Source organism: Oryza brachyantha, chromosome 6, assembly GCF_000231095.2.
Source record: "Oryza brachyantha chromosome 6, ObraRS2, whole genome shotgun sequence".
Classification (NCBI taxonomy): domain Eukaryota; kingdom Viridiplantae; phylum Streptophyta; class Magnoliopsida; order Poales; family Poaceae; genus Oryza; species Oryza brachyantha.
The window spans coordinates 20,466,257-20,485,803 of record NC_023168.2 but is presented as its reverse complement, the minus strand read 5'-3'; the positions used below and the strand labels follow the sequence as shown (position 1 = coordinate 20,485,803).

The window sequence follows — 19,547 nt, the reverse complement described above, 5'->3', positions numbered from 1 at the left end:
TTTATTGGATCGGAGAGCATTCACATGGAAAAAAAAACGTGGAGGCAGAAGTCCGTTGGAGGGAGATTGGAACAGAGCACAGAGCGTTAGAGTTCTTCTCTTCGTAGTCTTAGGATCAGCAGTTCATAGTCTTAAGATCGGGCGGGTCTAATGCTTGACCGGGTGTGCGCCCCAGCCACGCCCGACCACTCTACGTCTCTCTCCCTTATATATATATATATATACACTCTCCTTTTAGGTCTACAAAATTTTATACACATAAATTTTATACATATAAACTTTATAACCATAAACTTTAGGTCTATAAACTTATATATTTTTATACATGCAAAATTTTTCAAATTACATGTAATATATATACACTCACACACATACATATACACACTTTAGACATTTTAGACATTAGACATTTTAGACATGTAAACTTTAAACATATAAACTTATATATATATATACACACACACACATATGTGTATATATATATTATAACCATAAACTTTATATACATAAACTTTATACATATAAATTTTATGCATACAAACTTTATACCTATAAAGTAAAAAAAAACAAATAAACAGGAAATGGGCCGTGCCTATATACTATAAAAAAACAGGCCGTTTTCCACCATGGGCTAAACAGTGGGCCAACATGGGCCAGAAAACAGCTGTTTTTTAGAGCGAGCGCGAAATAGACTTTTCGGCACCGCACTTGTTCGTCTTCCTCCTCCCACAGAATACGAATCCAACCCGAACACCGAGACGCTGCCCTAGCCAGCTAGCTATATAAGCCACCCCCCACCTGCTTTCCCCTCATCTTCCACCACCCGCTCGCCGCAGAAACTCCCTCTACCAAATTTCCCCACTCTTCTCGAACCCTCGCCGCCCAATCCGCCGCCGCCGCACTAAATCTCAAGGTAAGGAGCTACCCCCGGTGCCTACCTCCCCGTGATCTCCCTCCCCAGTTTCTCCCCCGCTCGGCTCGATCGATCGATCGATCGGTTGCTGGTGTAACCCCCGCGCCCAGATCTGAGATGATGTGTGCTTATGGCCGGTTCGTTGGGGTGCCTGCTCTTCGCTGCGTGGATTCGATGCGGTGATAGAGCGGGCTGCGTTGCGGCTGTTCGGTGTGGATTTGACTTTATTGGTTGGGTTGGCGATAATCTGTTCTATCTAGGTTTAGCCGAAACGTAGAGAGGTGCAGTTTGCTTCACTGTTTAGGATTTCCATGGTCAAATCTCTTTGGATTGAATCTTACACGTCACCATTTCATCGATAGTCAAGTCCTGATTATTATTATTATTTTAGAGTAAATCAAGTCCCGATTCTTAATTGTTTAATAAATAAGTAGATACAGTGCTTGGAAATGCATATACTTGAATGCGTATGTTGATTCTACTGCCAACTTTTCAGATCGGTCCTAGCGGTTCTGCATACTATCTGTTCCATTTCATGCAGCTTCTCTTATTGCGGCTACTGCATTTTTCCAGTTAATATTGCTATACTATGTGCTGCCATGATTTACTAGACATGTTGCAGTAGCACCTATTACCATATATTGGTTAGACTTTACTAAACTTAATATGAGTAATTATTACTGTGATGTTAATGCTGCCTTTCTCCAGTGATATTAGAGTTTCATGGTAGTCTCTTCATTCTAATGCTGCATTTCCCCAGTCATTGCCATAATACTGCTATCATATATTTGCATTCATTTATGCCGCAATATTATCGATGTTTACTTTGCTAAGTGTATGCCCAGTTCAGTGCATGTGTGCCAGCTCAGTCCCAAAAGAACTAGAATATTTTTAGTTTCATTTTGTATTTATCTCTACTTTACTCAGTCTCTTGGCCCCTCTGCAAACTTCTATTTTCTCTATTTGCTGAGACAATCATCTTTGTTGAATTTGCTATGCTCACACTTACCATGGACATGGTTGTGGTGGTTGTTTGCTCTTCAGGGTTTTTATGTGTTTATCCTATATAATATTGGTAAAAGGGTTGGTATTACAACAATTTTCTAAATAACACTCATTAATCCAGTACATGCTTAATGCAACAAGTGTGTTCTGGTAGCTTGGCCACCAGAACCGTCTTCTGAGATCTTGTAAAACTTTCCATGCATGACATAGTCTACTAGCCTGAAAGATGGAAATTATATATAGTGTTAGCATTGTGAACAAAGTTCTGTCCATTCAAGATGTGCCTGAATGAATATAACCCAAGCGAAACAACAATGTGATTTCAGGCACCTAGAGACTGCATTCTGACCTCATTTCCATAATTCAATTGGCACATTATTTAAAAATCAACTTGTAAGATGAATAAGGCACATCACCTGTGTGTAGAAGCCAGTGTCTGGAGTTTCATCCAGATTTAGAGTAGGAGCTAAAACCAAGGTGAATGGACGCATCGGATAGACCTAAGTAGCAACATCTAGCTACACGTACATGTCGAACAGCTCACTACGAGCTCCAATGCGACTAACTGTACATGGACATGGAAGCACAATATTACTTCAAAAAAATATCTGCAGCAACATTACGCACAAAATGGTGTATATAACTCAAAGATCTAAATGAACTACAAAAACGGATTGCGTAGCCAAGCAAAATTACCTCTATCGAACTTTTTCTCATCAGGGTCAAGCCTCGTCACTGTGAAGATATTCTTGAAAAGGTGCTCGACCATTTTCCTGCACAAGAACAAGAAGAACAATTTTAACTCTATAGTGCTAAACCAAGAAATCTACCAATAGCGTAAGAGTCCATCCCCCTCCCTCTGCTCCTGCCTAACTCGCTTCCGTCGGAGGAAGGGAGAAGAGTTCATCAGAAACATACCTCGCTGACGGAGGGGGCGGGGTGGCGGCAGTGGCGGTGGCCGCAAATGGGAAAGCAGGACTTACTGCGAGACTGAGAAAAAATGAGATTTTTTTTTCCTTTTTTTGGATGAATTTGGAAGGGTTTTAAAGTGGCGGCGGTGTGGAAAATGGGGCCCACATGGCAGTGACGCGGGAATGGGTACTTTGGTGATGGGTCGTTTCGGAGGAAGGGCTTCTACGTGTACTTCATTGGTGTGGGCTCCAGGCCTATTTAAAGATTTCATCTTCGCTGATGGGCCAATTGTGCCCCATTTAATAGTCATCCTCGTCGTCATTCGTCAGGCAGAAATGAGACCCATATAAGATTGGAATAAGTCTACTCTAGGTCCCTTATGTTTACACTGAGTTTCAAAATCATCCAAAAACCCTAATACTAGAAATGTTAGACCTCGAACTCGTGAATCCCGTCTAATAGAGGTCCCTGGGCAGTATGGAAGGGTGGATTTACTTGCGTGGCATCCTAGTAAGCTTGTGAGGACCCACTTATCAGTTAAACATAGAGAAAAATAAAAACTCCTTTATTTTTTTCCTCCTTTCTCTTCCCTCCTTTCTTTCTTCGTGTTCCTTTGTTCTCTCCTTGTAACCTCCTCGCGCTCGCACCCCGGCAGTGCCGGCGAGCTTCGCCGGCGATCCTGGCCGCCGTAGCCGAGGGGAATGAGACCCCTCGGGTCCACGATCTCGGAGCCGGTATCCCCTCGCTGGTTCGCCCGCCCTCTTGAATTAAACCACGAGCTTCCATCAAACAACCTGCACGGCCAGGCCAAGTAGATCAATCATTCATCCATAATGCTCAACTCGTGGCTTAATCTTATACCGAGACACGATAGTTTTGAAGTACCAGCGGCCCAAATCAATCAGTCCAATGTGGCGGCTACATGCAGATAGGACTGCAAGAAAAGTGACATCATTCGGTGAGCTTGCGCTTTTACACTTTTTCTGTGCGCAACTGAACCCTGGACAGTTGTGGCTAGTGGGATTCCTGTTTGTCTCAGCTATATCCTCACATTAATTAATAAACTTTGTTATTTGGAGCAAGTGTGAAACACATGACTTCAACAATAATGGGTAAAGACCATCCTATATAAATTACTTCATGTAAAACATACTCCCTCCGTCCCAAAACAAACCCATCTTTCACTTTTTACCTATAATGTTTGACTCTTCGTCTTATTTAAAAAGTTTTTACGATTAACATTTTTGTTTTTATTAGATGATAAATCATGAATAGTATTTTAAGTGTGACTAATTTTTTTCAATTTCTTAAAATTTTTTCAAATAAGACGAATGGTCAAATGCTTGACATGGAAACCGAAAGATTGGTTTGTTTTGGGATGGAGGGAGTATTGTTTATCGGATCGGAGAGCATTCACATGAAAAAAAAAACATGGAGGCAGAAGTCCGTTGGTGGGAGATTCGAACAGAGCGTTAGAGTTCTTCTCTGCATAGTCTTAGGATCAGCAGTTCATAGTCTTAAGATCAGCAATAATGAAAAAGTTAAATGGGCCAAAACTTGGCCCGTAACGAAGTTGAAATCTTATATGGGCCTCATTTCTGCCTGACGAATGACGACGAGGATGACTGTTAAATGGGCCACAAATCGACCCGTTAGCGAAGATGAAATCTTTAAATGGGCCAGGATCCCACATCGGTGTAGGTCACGAAGAAGCCCTTCCTCTGGAACGGCCCATCACCAAAGTATCCCTTACCGCGTCACTGCCATGTGGGCCCTGTTTTCACACGCCGTCGCCACTTGAAAACCCTTCCAAATTCATCTCAAAATAAGAGGAAAAAAATCCCAATTTTTCTCAAGTCTTGCAGCAAGTCCGGCTTTCCCCTCTGGGCCGCAGCCGCTGCTTGTGCACGCCGCCCTGCCCCTTCCACCGGAGAGGTCTGTTTTCGATGCCCTCTTCTCCCTTCCTCCTGCTAGAGAGGGAGAGGGAGGGTTCTTGTGGTATTGGTAGGTTTCTTGCTTTAGGACTGTAGAGTTGAAGCTGTTCTTCTCGTTCTTGTGCAGGAAAAATGGTCGAGCACCTATTCGAGGATATCTTCACCGTGACGCGGCTTGACCCTGATGGGAAGAAGTTCGACAGAGGTAATTTTGCCTGGCTGTGTAATAACAGACATGAATTGGTTTGCATCTACAACATGGTTTGCAATGTCTCCGAGAGTGTTGTTAGCAATGGCTTTGCTAGTTTGTTCGTTTAGATCTTTGAGTTATTTGCACCATTTTGTGCTTAATGCTGCTGCCGATCTTTTTTTTTCGAAGTAATATTGTGCTTCCATGTCCATGTACAGTTAGTCGCATTGAAGCTCGTAGTGAGCAGTTCGACATGTACATGCAGCTAGATGTTGCTACTGAGGTCTATCCGATGCGTCCTGGCGACAAATTCACCATGGTTTTAGCTCCTACTCTGAATCTGGATGGAACTCCAGACATTGGCTTCTACACACAGGTGACGGGCCTTATTCATTTTACAAGTTGATTTTTTAATGATGTGCTAATTGAATTATGGAAATGACACTTAGAATGTGTCTTTAGGTGCCTGAAATCATATTGTCGATTCGCTTGGGATAAATTCATTCAGGTACATGTTTAATGGATAGAACTTTGTTCACAATGCTAAAACTACATAATTTCCATCTTTCAGGCTGGTAGAAAAACACTTGCTGACAAGTATGACTATGTCATGCATGGAAAGCTTTACAAGATCTCAGAAGACGGTTCTGGTGGCCAAGCTACCAAAGTGTATGGCTTCTCTGAACTTACAAATTAGCCAAATTGCATGTGTCTAGCAGGAACATTGCTGATCATAGATTAGTAGGGCTCAATAGGGGTGTATGTCCTGTATAATATATGATTTATCTTGAGAGGTTTATTTGTTCAGGTTGCAACATATTCCTGATGAAATTATCCTAATCAAATTGTATACTAGTAATACCACCACTGGTAAACCCCGGAATAGGCAATATTCACTGGACCGATGGCGTCTCAAGTAAAAGCTTCCACAGTATAATCATGCTGCTGAAGTGCATACTGTCGATTATGATTTTTTTTTTCCATTTTGGCTCCAGGTTCCTTATTAGACCTTCCAGTATTTTATTTTAGGAATTAAAGGCTGTTTTTAGTTCACTTTGAGTGCATTGAGATGGTCTTATTGATCAATCTAATGCTTCTGTGGTAAAAATGTATCAGTGTTAGAAATATGGGTAGGACCTACTTTTTGTAAATCCAGTTTAGAATGTATTGTGGTCCAGTTTTTAGTTTTTAGAAACAAAAGAAGTGAAATAGTTGAAGCAACTAGCTTAGAATGATTTGGCATGGGTTTTTCTTTGTGCACTAAGGCTGTTCTTACTCTTATATCATGTTATGTCAGAATGTTAAGATTTAAGAATTACAAGCTAAAGAACTGAGGTGTTCAGTTTGTTGGGATGGTTCAGAACTTCAGGCACATAACATTGCTATGTTTAGTTGTTTACTGTTTAAAAGCTACTCAGTTGATTCAATTCAAACACATTCATATCACTAATAATATTGTTGTCATGTGAATCATGTTCTATGAATATAAGTACCTTCAAGAACAAATTGTCACCATTCTTGTTTGTAAATCTGGCTCTGCGTTTACAGGCTAATCTTGTATCATTTGATTTTAGTATTTTTACCAATTCCCTTTGTGCTATGAATTCTAATGAATTGCCCCTTTGTTTTTCATTCCAGCGAGATCTATGCATCATTTGGTGGCCTCTTGATGATGCTCAAGGGTGACCCCTCCACTGCTGCCAACTTCGAGCTGGATCAGAGACTGTTCCTCCTCATACGAAAGGTGTAGATGTGTTACCTAATACCTACCTAATAGCCATTGACGGTGGTTCATTCTGGGGCTATGTTCAGCCTGATCTCCAATTTGATGGTTCCCCTTCATGCTAATTGTACACCACACCTGGGTGGCAGTACTACTTTGTGTTGAAAATGACTTCCATGTAGCAGTAACCTATTCATCACTCTGCTATCACAAATACTTGGTGCAACATATCTTATTTAAGCATGTCATTATGCAAAATTGTACCGTTGCTTAGCATTTGGTACGGGCATTGTGCACTGTTTGTCCTTGTGGGTATTTATCAGGGTATGACATTACATGTCTGAAACTTCACATACTTGTATCCTGTACAATGGACCACCCAATCTGCAGGATGTGTATAGCTGTGGCTGCCTGGCTGGCTGGTACTCCAGTACTCCCTACATACTTTTGGATGGTTACAAAGTTCACATGCCATTTCCTTCCAGGTCCTCCTGAGGACAGGAACCAGTTGCAGCCCAGGAGCAGAAGCCTTTACTACTACCATATATAGAGCAGGATATGAATTGGGACAGCTTTTGATTTAATAAGCTAAGCCACAGAAAGCTCAAGAACCATTGCCAAGAAACCAGAGACTGGAAAAACGTGGCTGGACCACTGTCTCTTGAACAATTTTTTCTTCCTTCCTTTCTCTCTCTCTGTTTTTTTTTTTGAGAGAGAGAGCTGGAAAGGGCTCTGTACCAAGAACAATCCATGGAGAGCAGCTCCTACTCATTACACCTAGGAACAGTACTCACTCACCATATATACTGCCACAGCCTTTTTTCCTGGGATCATATCTTCAGAGATATCCTGCTTCAAATTTTGGTGGGCATCTTTATTATGTGCCATTGTGTACGTCTGCTATATCAGTACTGATTTTAACCCTACATTTAAACCTGTCATCAATTCAAGAATCAAATGCATATGCTAATAAACAGCAAGGACAGAGACACAAGAGTACAAGAGCATTTATGCATGCTGGTTCGAAGAGACTGTTGATGAGTAGGAACAGTGTATTCTGAGCAACTCGTAATTAAAAGAACCATATATATTTGTGTTCAGTGTGGCTATTAACTAAAGCCCATTCTGTCACGAGGATACAGGCCCTACACAGTACACACATCCACAAGAAATTTTTTTTTCTGTAACCTTCTACGCAGGAGGATACAATCAAAATCTTTTTACTTCAGTACTGTTGTTCAGAAGATCACATCTTGTGAAGCCTTTTTGAGGTGGAGAGAAGCGATTCAGACATGATGAACTGCAGAATCTTCCACTTCTGGAATCGAAACAAACACCCCATGGAGGAAGAGCTGAGCTAAGACAATTCTTGTTTCTGATAGAACAAACTAACACAGCTAGACAGAATATACACCAAAGTGCTGGCAGACAAAAGCTCAGAGAAGAAAGGAGCAAATAGAATTCAGCAGCCAAAAGAAAACCCCCCCAAAAAAAAAAGAAATTGATACTAGTCTAGTTGCTAACTAGCTATCTGTTCCATGATGAACAGAGGTGATGAGCAGTTGAGCACCAGCAGCAGAGAACTCAAGATGCAGCACTGATGGCTGCATGACACTATGACAGATGCTTGCTGCTTAATTCATTGCAGCTCACTGACTGACCCTGTATCTGTATACATGCTTCTTGGCATTTGCAGCTGATTGATTGCTAGCTACTCTACTAGCTTAGCTCTTCGATTCGCATTTGCACCATGTGGTTTGCAGCTGCAGGTTGCTGTTGCTAGTGTTCAAGCTTTGGCCGTCGCGGACGGGGTTCTCGGCGCGCGCGATCACCTGTTGTGCAGCGGGTTCGGGCCCGTCGGCACGACGCGCTTGTCGTCGCCGTCGCCGGCGGCGGCGGCGCCGCACGGAGCGCCGCTCTTCGCCTTGCGGCTATTGCACGGGACGGCGGTGGCGGCAGCGGCTGCGTCGAAGGCAGCCGCGCAACCGCCGCCGGCGCCACCGCCACCTTTGGCCTTCGACACGACCACGGCGCGATGCACGGGCGGCGCCGGCGAGGACGAGGACGAGGACGACGACGCGGGCAGCGCTCCCCTGTGGGCGTGGGCGTGGGCGTGGGCGTGCACGCGGTGGTGGTGCCTGGAACTAGGATGGAGCGCCGGCCTGGCCGCGGTGCTGGCGGCGAGCTGCAGCACGACGACGGCGAGGCACAGGGCGAGGGCGGCGGCGCGCGCCGGCCACCGCCGCCTCCTCATGGGAGTGGTCCGTGTTGGTGGTGTGGAGAGGAGAGCGAGGTAGGGAGACACAGGTGAAACGAAGGTGTGCTTCAATTCGGCGCGTTTTAACAGCGGAAGCGCGCGCGTGGTGGCGTGGTGACCACTGACAACTACGGCTACCAATACTAACTGCATTTTCGGCTAAGCTTGCTCCATTCCAAGGCTAATTAATCGAACACGATCAAGGTTGTGTGCAAAGATGAAAGATTTCGGATATATCGACAGTTATGTTATGGCATAGACAATGAAATTAATTATTATAAAATTGAAAATCTAATTACTAAGACGATGAACTTCTATATACATACTTTTTAAAAAATGTATCATTTAGTAGTTCTTGAAGAACACATCCTTCAAGACATTAAAAGCAAAACCTACTATCTCGGACACCCTTATTCTTTGAAAAGAAATCGATTGCCATTTAGAAAATTTAACTTGCAACTTAAAAAAAACGTCAATATCAATTTTGGATTATTACGTGCACACTTTCTAAAGTTCTACACATTATGTTTTATGTAAAATCTTCTATAGTAAAGTTACCCACATGGTCTCGGTATAGGACATTTTCAATTTATAGTAGTTGTTTGGGCCATTTGTGTTTTTAAATAGCTACCACAAAATCAAATTATCCATAAAATCACCCTTATTTTTTTAATAAAATTGTTCAACATCTGGAAATTTTGACTAGCAACTAAATCAACAATATTTATTTTTAGTTAGTGAGTATGTGACATGAATTCCATAGTTGATATATAATATATTATAAAATAAACCAATGGTCAGAGTATAGTATTAAAGACCATTAAACCATGTAAAACGCTAATTGATCCTATATTTTATAACAAAGTTGGTATTTTCCTAAGCTATAACAGAAACGTTTTTTTAGTAGAATATAATTAAGTAAGCAGCTATAACTGTCAGTGGAGGAGGAGACAGAGGTCCTAGGATTTTTACAGTTTGCACAAGAAAGGCTGCAGGCACAGCCCCATGCTCTTGATGCAGCTATCTACTCACCACATCAAGCAAGCAGTGTGCCACACCCAACCACATTGATGAGCCTTCAATCCCCCTCTTCCTTCCCCTTCCTCCCTAGCTCCTCACTTTGTGCATCTCTGCATCCATGTGTGTGTCTAGACAGAAGAACACAACATGGATGCAGATTGCAAGAGAGATGGGAGGAGGGAGAGAGAGTGCAGATCAACACATGCTGGTTACTGTAGCACTTATAATAATCATGGATTAATTAGGTTCAAAAGATTTGTCTCAAGATTTCTCCCATAATTATGCAATTAGTTTTTCTATCTATATTTAATGCTCCATTTAAATGTTTAAAAATTTGATGTGATTTTTTAGCAAAACTTTTTAGAACTAAACCAGGCTTCACTCTTGCTGTGTACTGTGTGTATGGTTTGACTGTCTTCTGCATGCTCATCGGTGAGAGAGATCAACATGTGTACTCCTATATATACTATGTTACTCGAATTCTTCTCCGTTTCCGGCGGCCATGGCCATGCCCATCCTTGAGGAGCTTCCTTCCCATTCTTGAGGAGCTTGATGCATGGCTACGTGTTCTTGATCAGTTTGTATTACTCCCTGAGGATCTCTCTCTCTAGGGTACAGACTACAGATAGACTGTGTAGTGTGTGTGTTGTGGTAATAATGGAGTAGTCGTCGGTGGTTGGTTCATGTCGTTGTCTCCAAGGGAGTGGAACCATGTAACTGTCCAACGATATGTAGCACTGAAAACATGCATGCATTTGAGTAGCAGATATCTATACTACTAGCACTGAAGAAAATGTTGCTGCTGCTGCTATGCTAGCTGCTTGTACTGTGTATTCATCTTCATTTTCACTTCAAGGTATCGAAACTGCACCGCACAATTTTCCTCTGAAACTCCTACATGCTGTCCTGAAACTTTCTTTTGTTTTGGTGCTCAAAATACCTCATGTACAAGCAGTATGTACGTATACTGCTCCGTAGTCTGTATATGCATATATACGACAGCTTATACACATGGACAGACGAGACGAATTGTTAAAAACCATGAGTTTTGACGCAGTTGCTGCTGCTACTTCATGGATTTCAGCTCCTGCATGCAGCATGCTAGCTTGTTTTGGCATGGCGCACTTGATTCAGAAAGAGAGAGACAGTACAAAAACATCTCGGGAACTACGATTCAGATACAACGAAAATTCCGCATGAATTTCATCCAACGCTTCCAGTTCTTTCTGAAATCCGTGAAAAAACCCTCTCGCTGTTTTCATATACATTGCTGGCAAAATTAACATCATATCTGCTTACAGCTAGATAATGCGAAGCTAGATCCGATGATCGATTAATTGGCATTGATCACTTCTCTTGTGGAATCAAGCTGTATGTATGACCGATGTTGTAAAAGCTGTTTTCTTGGCCCATTTCCTGTACTGGTTCTTACTACACGTTCTATAGTGTTTGTCTGATTACAATTACTGCATGCCATATAGATAGGAAGCGAGGGATGGGCCGGTATGTAAGTTGCAAAGCCTGGCCACAACTGCATCACCCATAGCTCAAAGCTAAAACTTATTTATGTTCCTGTGCCTTTATCCAGTTCCTTTTTTCTCCTCCTTCTGCCTTTTCAAGAATGATCATGGCCGTGCTTGCATGGTGCGTGAGACAAACATCAGCAACAAACATGCGTCCCAAATGAGCTACATGGTTCACTGCTGCAATAATAAATAAGTATATCACATATATAATATTATAAACATAGCTCTGAAAATAAGCTCATTTTAGCTTTGGGAGACCTAGAAATTACCACATTAATAACTAAAATAAAATGTTTATTTTTAATACTGTTGGTTCAAATTATAATATGTACATTTATTTATTATAATAGTTGTATGCAAAGCAAATATGTATCTAAAGAAACAAAAGTTTAAGAGTTACATATCAAAACTAATCTAACTTTTAAAATGTTCTTTCTCGAAAATACTAGAGAACTACACTTTATTTCATTAAGAAGCAAATAAATATTTACATAAGGAGTGTACACACATAAGAACAGCCACAAACGCATCACTTGCCTGAGATGGTCGACCAACCATCTATTTGAGGGCATCTTAAAAAAAATCCTTAACTCCATCCATATTTTAATATATACTGTTTAGGATATAATAATTAGTTCAAGGTCATATATTTCAAAATAAAGATAGTTTTTTATGAATAAAAAAAATAAAGATATTACTATAAGCAAAATATAACAGTATATGAAAAAAAGAGAAGATTTCTAAGTTGTGTATCAAATCTAATTTAACTAGCTAAACTTATTGAAAATTACAGAAGTCCACTAGTTTATTACTATAGGTTGATCGGGCTTGGTTCCTTTTATCTGGTGGTTGTTTGGGTGTTTTATAAAAAAGTCAAATGATATATTTATAAACAAAAATAATTTGTGAATAAAAATTTTATATACGTATTCTTAACAATCTAAAAGACAATGCTAGAAAATAAACTTTGACAAAAAACATCAAAATTAATTCAAAATTTAAGGTTAAAAATTCACTGCATAAATAATGCATTTTATGCAAAAAGTTTATGAAAATTCTTTACCTGATCTTTGTAAAACAAAATTAACTTTATAATAATTAACTCAATCACTTGTACCCACAAAATTGCTATAAAAATCAGATAATCTAAAATATTCATGGTTTTCAAACGGGGGATGGTTGCAAGATCAGCCTATGTCACAGCCAGCATTGAAATCGTATTTGTTGGAACTGTAAGACTGTTCATCGAGAGCTACTAGCTTTGAAAAAGAGCTGCACCACCGGAGAAAAAGGTGGTATTTAGTTACCGAAATTTTTTGGCACAAACATCACATCGAACGTTTGACCGAATATCGGAAAGGGTTTTTGGATACGAATGAAAAAACGAATTTCACGGCTAGCCTAGAAACCGCGAGACGAATCTTTTGAGCCTAATTAATCCGTTATTAGCACATGTTGGTTACTGTAGCACTTATGGCTAATCGTGTACTAATTAGGCTCAAAAGATTCGTCTCAAGATTTCTTACATAACTGTACAATTAGTTTGGTTTATTTATGTTTAATACTTTATTTAGGTATCCAAAAATTTGATGTGATGATTTTGAAAAAAAAATTTAAGAACTAAACAAGGCCAAAGATTGGTCCTTTTTCAGATGTCGAATCATTCGCTGCATTTCCGCGGTGGTACAAGGAGTTGCCATAAATGGCTCGAAGCAATGGTGTCCCATGGTCGACGCAGCGCATGCAGTCCACTCTCTATTAATTTGATGTGGTATAGTTAAACACCAGAAATTCAGAAATGGTTTCAGTACAGTATCCAATCTCTCTTGCACTGCATTCAGGCCTGCACCTGCTTTACATTACATTTGGGCAGTCCACTCTAAAGAAAGTTTATAGGAATCGGTCGAGAGCATTCATTGTTCTAAAGAAATATGATGAATCTTGTCAAATGAGAAGTTATCTGAAACTGGTTTCCATGGAGTACTTACTGCCGACATGTTCCAATGTTGAAAAGTTTGTAGTCTGTGCAGATGGTTTAATTCCTGCAGCTCCTACGTAGGGGCCGGCCCCCAGTGGACAATTTTTGTACTTGACAGTAACTTTTCTTCATCAGTACAGATAAACCTATCTTTCAACTGATTGGTAAAAGCTAAAGATTTACTCCGATCCAACAAAAAATATCTCGAGGTACTGATACCTTGAGGCACCAAATCGTTTCTCATCATTGGATCTAGCTAAGTAGGATGTGCACTGTTAGATCGAACGATCAAAAACGATTTAATTATGTGAGGTACCGATATTTCGAGATACTTTTTGTTACTTTTTGTTGGACTGAAGCAAATCGCTAATAACTAACCCCAGATGGTGTTGCACAGCTTTCTCGTTTCGTTGTTTTGATCTTCCTGGGGATAAATCCATGACAAGAAGTGTGAAGTATAGAGAAAGAAAGGAGTACAGCAATATCAGCTTGCTGGACTGCTGAAATCACCCTGGCATTTAACACTGTCAGTAACTGCCTAAGATGGTGTTTGGATTGAGAAACTTCTTAATAAAATTTTTGGAAGAAGTGTCACGTCAAATGTTTGATCAGATGTCCGAAGGGCTTTTCGGACACGAATGAAAAAAACGAATTTCACGGCTAGTCTAGAAACCGCGAGACGAATCTTTTGAGCCTAATTAATCCATCATTAGCACATATTGGTTACTGTATCACTTATGGCTAATTATGGACTAATTAGGCTCAAAAGATTTGTCTCAAGATTTCTTCCGTAACTGCGCAATTAGTTTTTTGGTTCATCTATATTTAATCCTTTATTTAGGTGTCCAAAAATTCAATGTGATGTTTTTGGAAAAAAATTTTAGGAACTAAACCAGGCCTAATTCCAACTTGAGTGAAAAACATTGCAGTATGGACGCACAGGGGTGACCTGGTTAAAAAAAGGTGACCAGTGAGGAGACTTCAACCCTCAAATTGTAAATTATTCTGAAGCCTGAACATGGTGGCACATTTACTCCTCTAACAAACATTTCAGCAAAGCTCTGTCCTATCGTACAAGCAGGCATGGTGAACAGAAAAATGATATTGATATAAATCCAGCACCTGAAATGCAGTGTATACACCAATCAAAATCAGCTCAGAGGATGGGCAATGTAAAGCGGCCGGTTGGATACACCATCAGAAGTATACAAGGGTAAACAGAAAGCTCGAATCTCATGGTTCGGATCGCTTCGTATTAAGCTTGGTCTGAATCAGATTAAACTCGAAGTCTTAATGATTCGAGTCGAGATAGGCTTTCAGCTCGTTAGCGTGACGAGCCAGCTCTCAAGTTGATGGTTTAACTCGTCAGTAGAAAAGATCATTGTATCTTCATATATTTAAAACTTTTAACTAATGCCTAGTCTCGTAATCCATTGAAAATATTTGGGTTCAGTGATATCTTTATTGGTTAGTTTGGTTAGTGTTTATTCTTATGTTAATCAGCAATAAAATAATAAATTTAAGAGTTATGGATGATTAAAATAAGATACATCACATTAACAAGGTATCCTGTGAACCGAGACCAAACAGCTTGTTAATATAACTAGCCCGAACGAGCGGAGTGGCAAGTTATCCACTAGAAGCACACATTTTTTTTTTTTTACAACAGGGTATATCTTCACATATGTGCAGTAATCTGAACCATGTAAAATAGCTGGGAGTATTCAACATAAGTACATGACATGATTACAGAGCAAATCTAGTGATAGCGCATGGAGGCCCAACACGAAGGCGGTTATGGTGTAGTTGGGCTTGATGAATTTGGAAGACGGGCTAGATTTGGTCATGATGATGTAATGGGCTGGACCAGGAAATTTCGGAGATTTTATGTGGCCCACCGGCGTTGATTACGGCCTGGCCCAGTTTGTCGGTTAGGGCCAGCAGGCCAGCACTGACAGCCCATCAATGAATGGCCGAGGATCCACCAGTACGGCCTGAGTTGTACTTGGGCCTGCCTGTAGGTGTCATAGAGCTTGGTGCTGGTATTTTTGATTTTGATCATTTGAGTTACGGCTGATATACTCGTTCCGTTTCTTAATGCAATATGTTTGACTTTTTTTATTGTAATGTTTGATCATTTTTTGTTTAAAAAATTATGAAAATATCATTTATTTTTCTTGTAACTTATTTTATTATCAAAAGCACTTTAAGCATGACTTGTCATTTTTTATATTTGTACTAAATTTTTTAATAAAATGAATGGTCAAACGTTGTAACCAAAAAAGTTAAACATCTTACATTATAAACCGGAGAGGTAGTAAGAAATAAAAAAATAAACAATGCATCTAAAAATAACTTGCGTAAAATTTTACATATGCGGTACTTTCATTTTTTAAGAAAATGTTGAGAAATAGGTTATGATAAAAAAAAACTCACCTGTATTAAATAAATGAAAATACGCTATTGGCAAAGTGCTGGTAGTACTTTCGGTCAAAACTCACCCTATATTAAGTTTGAAAGATTGAAATCGTAGATGCAGCTTATAGACCGAAGAGCAACCGATGAGAGACAAACCATAAACACCATGAGCGCCGCTATACATATTCGTATGATCCGTGTACGATGACGGTCCACGCGCTACTTCCGTCCGCGGCTCCACGCCAACGCCGTGATCATACGAATAACATCATACGCATAGCTATTTCCAAATAGCATGGATGCAATTGTTTAGTGAGCGCAAGACGACAAACAAAAAAGCAGTTCAAAACTCTTAACTCCACGTCGAAGGTTCTAACTTCACCTCAAAACTTTCAACTCCGGCACAAAACTTAATTTCAAAACTTTCAACTCAAATTCAAATTTAAAAAAAATAAATTTTAATCCGAAAGTCCTCATAATTTAAACTTTTATCTGGGACTACTTAAACATTTAACTCATATTTCACACTTTTAACCCAATTTAATAGTTTATAATTAAATAACATTGTGTTAATGATGGTGATTACTACTAATTGTGTTTAGCACGTCGTACGCGTCGCTTAGGTATAGGGTGAAAATAGGATGGGTATATTCTTCCTAGCCTCGTTTGAAGAATATAGGAGAGAAAAATGGCTCCAATATTATCTACGTTCGAACTCGAATCCGCAAAAAGTTATAAGTGAGGATATGGAAAGAGCTTTATGCCCCATATCTCGTATTATCAAATATATAATGAAATATATTACGAGTCCATGTATAAAAAAATATATTATGAGTTTATATATAATCATGATAAAACTCAGATAATCAATATTTTGTGAACGCACAAATACTATTGTATTTTTCCTAAGAGTTTTACTCTCATCCTTCCTTTTGTACCTCGAGGTACCGGCAACTCGCGGTACCAAATCGTTTCTGATTGTTAGATCCAACAGTGCACGTCCTACTTAGCTAGATCCAATGACGACAAATGATTCGATACCTCAGTTACAAAAGTAAGGATGGGAGTAAAACTCTTTCCCTAGTGTATCATTTCTAAATTCTAATTACCCTCTTATATTTAATATATATGGCTTAGAGGTGCCGGTAAAAATCTGTTTCTGAATCAGATTATGAGAAAAAAAGCATTATGATATAGGATAAGTCACATCTTATTATCAAGTAATATCGTATCAACCTTTAAATACAAAAGAAAATCTAAGATAGGATACAAGAATATCATGGTCCAACCGTACTACTACTGGAAAGGATTCGAACAGTCTTGGTTGCGGTGAATGGTTCATGTGTTCAAAACAACCGTAAAAAACTACTACTGTGCAATCTTTACCGCAGCCAATAACGAAGCTGCGTGCTCTAGCCCCACCCCATGAAGAGGAGCAGGTGATACGGCACGCTTTTCTCGCCATACATGCATGCATCCATGTACTCCGTACACAGCTGGTTGCCATTTGCAAAACAGCATGCACCGTACGTGCTTTCGCGTCGTCTTCTGCCTTCTGCCACCCCGGCCCACTGACCCCACAACCAGACCACCCCGTGCCTTGCGTGTATCAACCGCCAAAACGGAGTAATTGCAGCTACTACTACTAATAATATAGGCACGTGAGGTATGAAAAAAAAATGACGGTGTATAGGGGCCATGTTTTTATTTTTTAAGAAAAAATTCAAACAATATTTACTAATAAAAAAATTGGTGAATAATATTCTAATATATGTATTCATATCGATATAAAATTCAATGTAAAAAATAAATTACGATGAAAAATATTAAAATCAACAATAAATTTAAATTTTTACTCGTAATTTAGCGGGTTCATGTACGGTTTGTTACGGCACCCGTGCCATGAATGGATGTCGCGTCGCGGCTTTGTGCCGAATAAACAAAGCGCGTAAATGATGAAATGCTCTGAATCCATCGAACTTGGCTCAGAGTAAACAGTGAAACAGAAAGAAAAAAAATTGAATCATCAGAACAGGTAAAATAACACGCTATTTTAATGAGACAAGAGATGAAAGAAGAGCGGTGGGCTATAGATTTGTAGTCAGCCGCAACACGGACTCTAAGACACAACGTGTATGATAGGTGTGACATGGTTAGAGGCAGAACTAAAAGTTTCTTAAACCTAGGGCTCAAATGATAGAGTATGAATTATTTGGATAAATCTTAGCTAAAAATTTAATACACTCCTAATGTAATTTTTAGCCAGGCATAGGGCTTAAGCCTAAGCCGTCCCCATAGTATCCGCTCCTGAACATAGTAGTATATGTTTTGTAGGTAACTATTGTATAAATTGACTATTAGATTGGCTATAGATGAATTAGAGCTAGTAGTTGACTATACTATTGAACTTGCTCTCAGTCGTCACCGCTGCACGCTGGGTGCTAGCGATTCGTCCAGGTAGGAGTGGTGGGTTCTTTCATAGCCCTATTTAATTCTTAAAAATTTTAGCTCAAAACTCTATACCATCTTGTTTTTAACCCGTTTTAAACCTGATCTTTAACTTTTGTAGATAAACAGTTGGGCTTAGAGCATCCCCAACAGCTAATCTAAATTTGGTCATCCATATATTCATTTGGATGATCATCTAAAACACTTTCATCCTTTATATCCCTTTGTACTATAGCAGATCATCTATATATGGCATCATCTATATCTATTTAGAGGATTGGAGAGAGAACATCTAAATATAGAGTTTCTTTCCTAATATGGATGACATCTAAAAATAGATGATGAGATAAATGATCTGCTGGAGCTCAACTTTTACTATTCATTCTTTAGTTTTAGGATAGAGGATGGGATGATGAGCTGTTGGAGATGCTCTTACTATCACCCATCACCCCTACGTGAGATGGATCGACATGAGATAGAGCCTGGCCTATGGTATATCATGAATCCATCGAACTTGGCCCAGCTGAATGACGAGGGATTCATCCCTCCAGGATAGATGCGACGAATCCTCGTCGTCGTCGTCGTCGCCGGCGGGGGGCCGGCCGGAGAGACCCACGGCAGCACGCGCCGGCAGATGTGGCAGGCGGCACCAAGCCAGCGGATAAGGCAGGCAAAAGAAAAACCACGCGGCCATCGTCTCGGTCGTTCGCGAGGACAAACACGTGCCGGCCGTAGCCGAGCGCCCCCACGCGCGCACGGGCAGCCTGCTGCGCCGGCGGCGTCCGCGCCGCTGCGCGAGCCGTACGACGCGTCGCGTAAACACACAGCTGGAGCGCAGCGTCTGGGCTATCACGAGATGAAACCCCACGTAGGTACGGTACGGATGCCGAGCCGACAGGGGAATGATGGCCTGACACCCGACGGCCCGCCAGCCTGCCACCTATACTTGTAGTAAAAGAATTTGTAAAAACTACTAGTAGCCATTTGATATTTCCTGCCACGATAAATATAGACGTACACTTTTCCTTCGTATTAGTTTATCTAGATTTATCATATACATGTGATTAGATTTATCAACACATAAATAAATTTAGATAATAACACAATGTTTTATAATGTGAAATTTAACAATTATCTCTCTGTTTTATATGTTTTATATTATAGTTCGTTCGACCTTTTATTAGTAAAAATTGTTTAAGTTTAACCAAATTTATAGATTTTTT

General features: G+C 40.1%; 1 protein-coding gene and 1 pseudogene across 3 annotated transcripts; one reads left to right on the top strand and one right to left on the bottom strand.

Annotated features, from left to right (window-relative positions):
• Positions 1 to 802: 802 nt before the first annotated feature.
• LOC102702107 (DNA-directed RNA polymerases II, IV and V subunit 8B-like) lies at positions 803 to 6,950 on the top strand. 3 transcript variants are annotated; one of them, XM_015838618.2, is made up of 6 exons: positions 803 to 913; positions 2,639 to 2,675; positions 4,892 to 4,969; positions 5,173 to 5,330; positions 5,526 to 5,623; positions 6,593 to 6,837. In XM_015838618.2, exons 3-6 carry the CDS (start codon positions 4,897 to 4,899, stop codon positions 6,702 to 6,704), a joined length of 441 nt encoding a protein of 146 aa, XP_015694104.1. In that variant the 5' UTR covers positions 803 to 913; positions 2,639 to 2,675; positions 4,892 to 4,896; the 3' UTR covers positions 6,705 to 6,837. The 3 variants fall into 3 exon arrangements, with proteins under 3 accessions (XP_015694104.1, XP_006656430.1, XP_006656431.1); XM_006656367.3 differs by having other exon boundaries at positions 2,639 to 2,755; XM_006656368.3 differs by lacking the exon at positions 2,639 to 2,675 and having other exon boundaries at positions 6,593 to 6,950.
• A 675-nt stretch (positions 6,951 to 7,625) lies between these two features.
• Positions 7,626 to 8,978, bottom strand: LOC102700157 (annotated as a pseudogene).
• Between the last annotated feature and the right edge of the window lie 10,569 nt (positions 8,979 to 19,547).

What these genes read in the sequence shown, in the direction of transcription:
- LOC102702107 (XM_006656368.3), top strand. Translation starts at nt 4,897, where the DNA reads ATGGTCGAGCACCTATTCGAGGATATCTTCACCGTGACGCGGCTTGAC. An exon ending in TGGGAAGAAGTTCGACAGAG is followed by an intron (nt 4,970 to 5,172) that starts GTAATTTTGCCT and finishes GTCCATGTACAG; the next exon opens with TTAGTCGCATTGAAGCTCGT. An exon ending in GGTGGCCAAGCTACCAAAGT is followed by an intron (nt 5,624 to 6,592) that starts GTATGGCTTCTC and finishes TTTTCATTCCAG; the next exon opens with CGAGATCTATGCATCATTTG.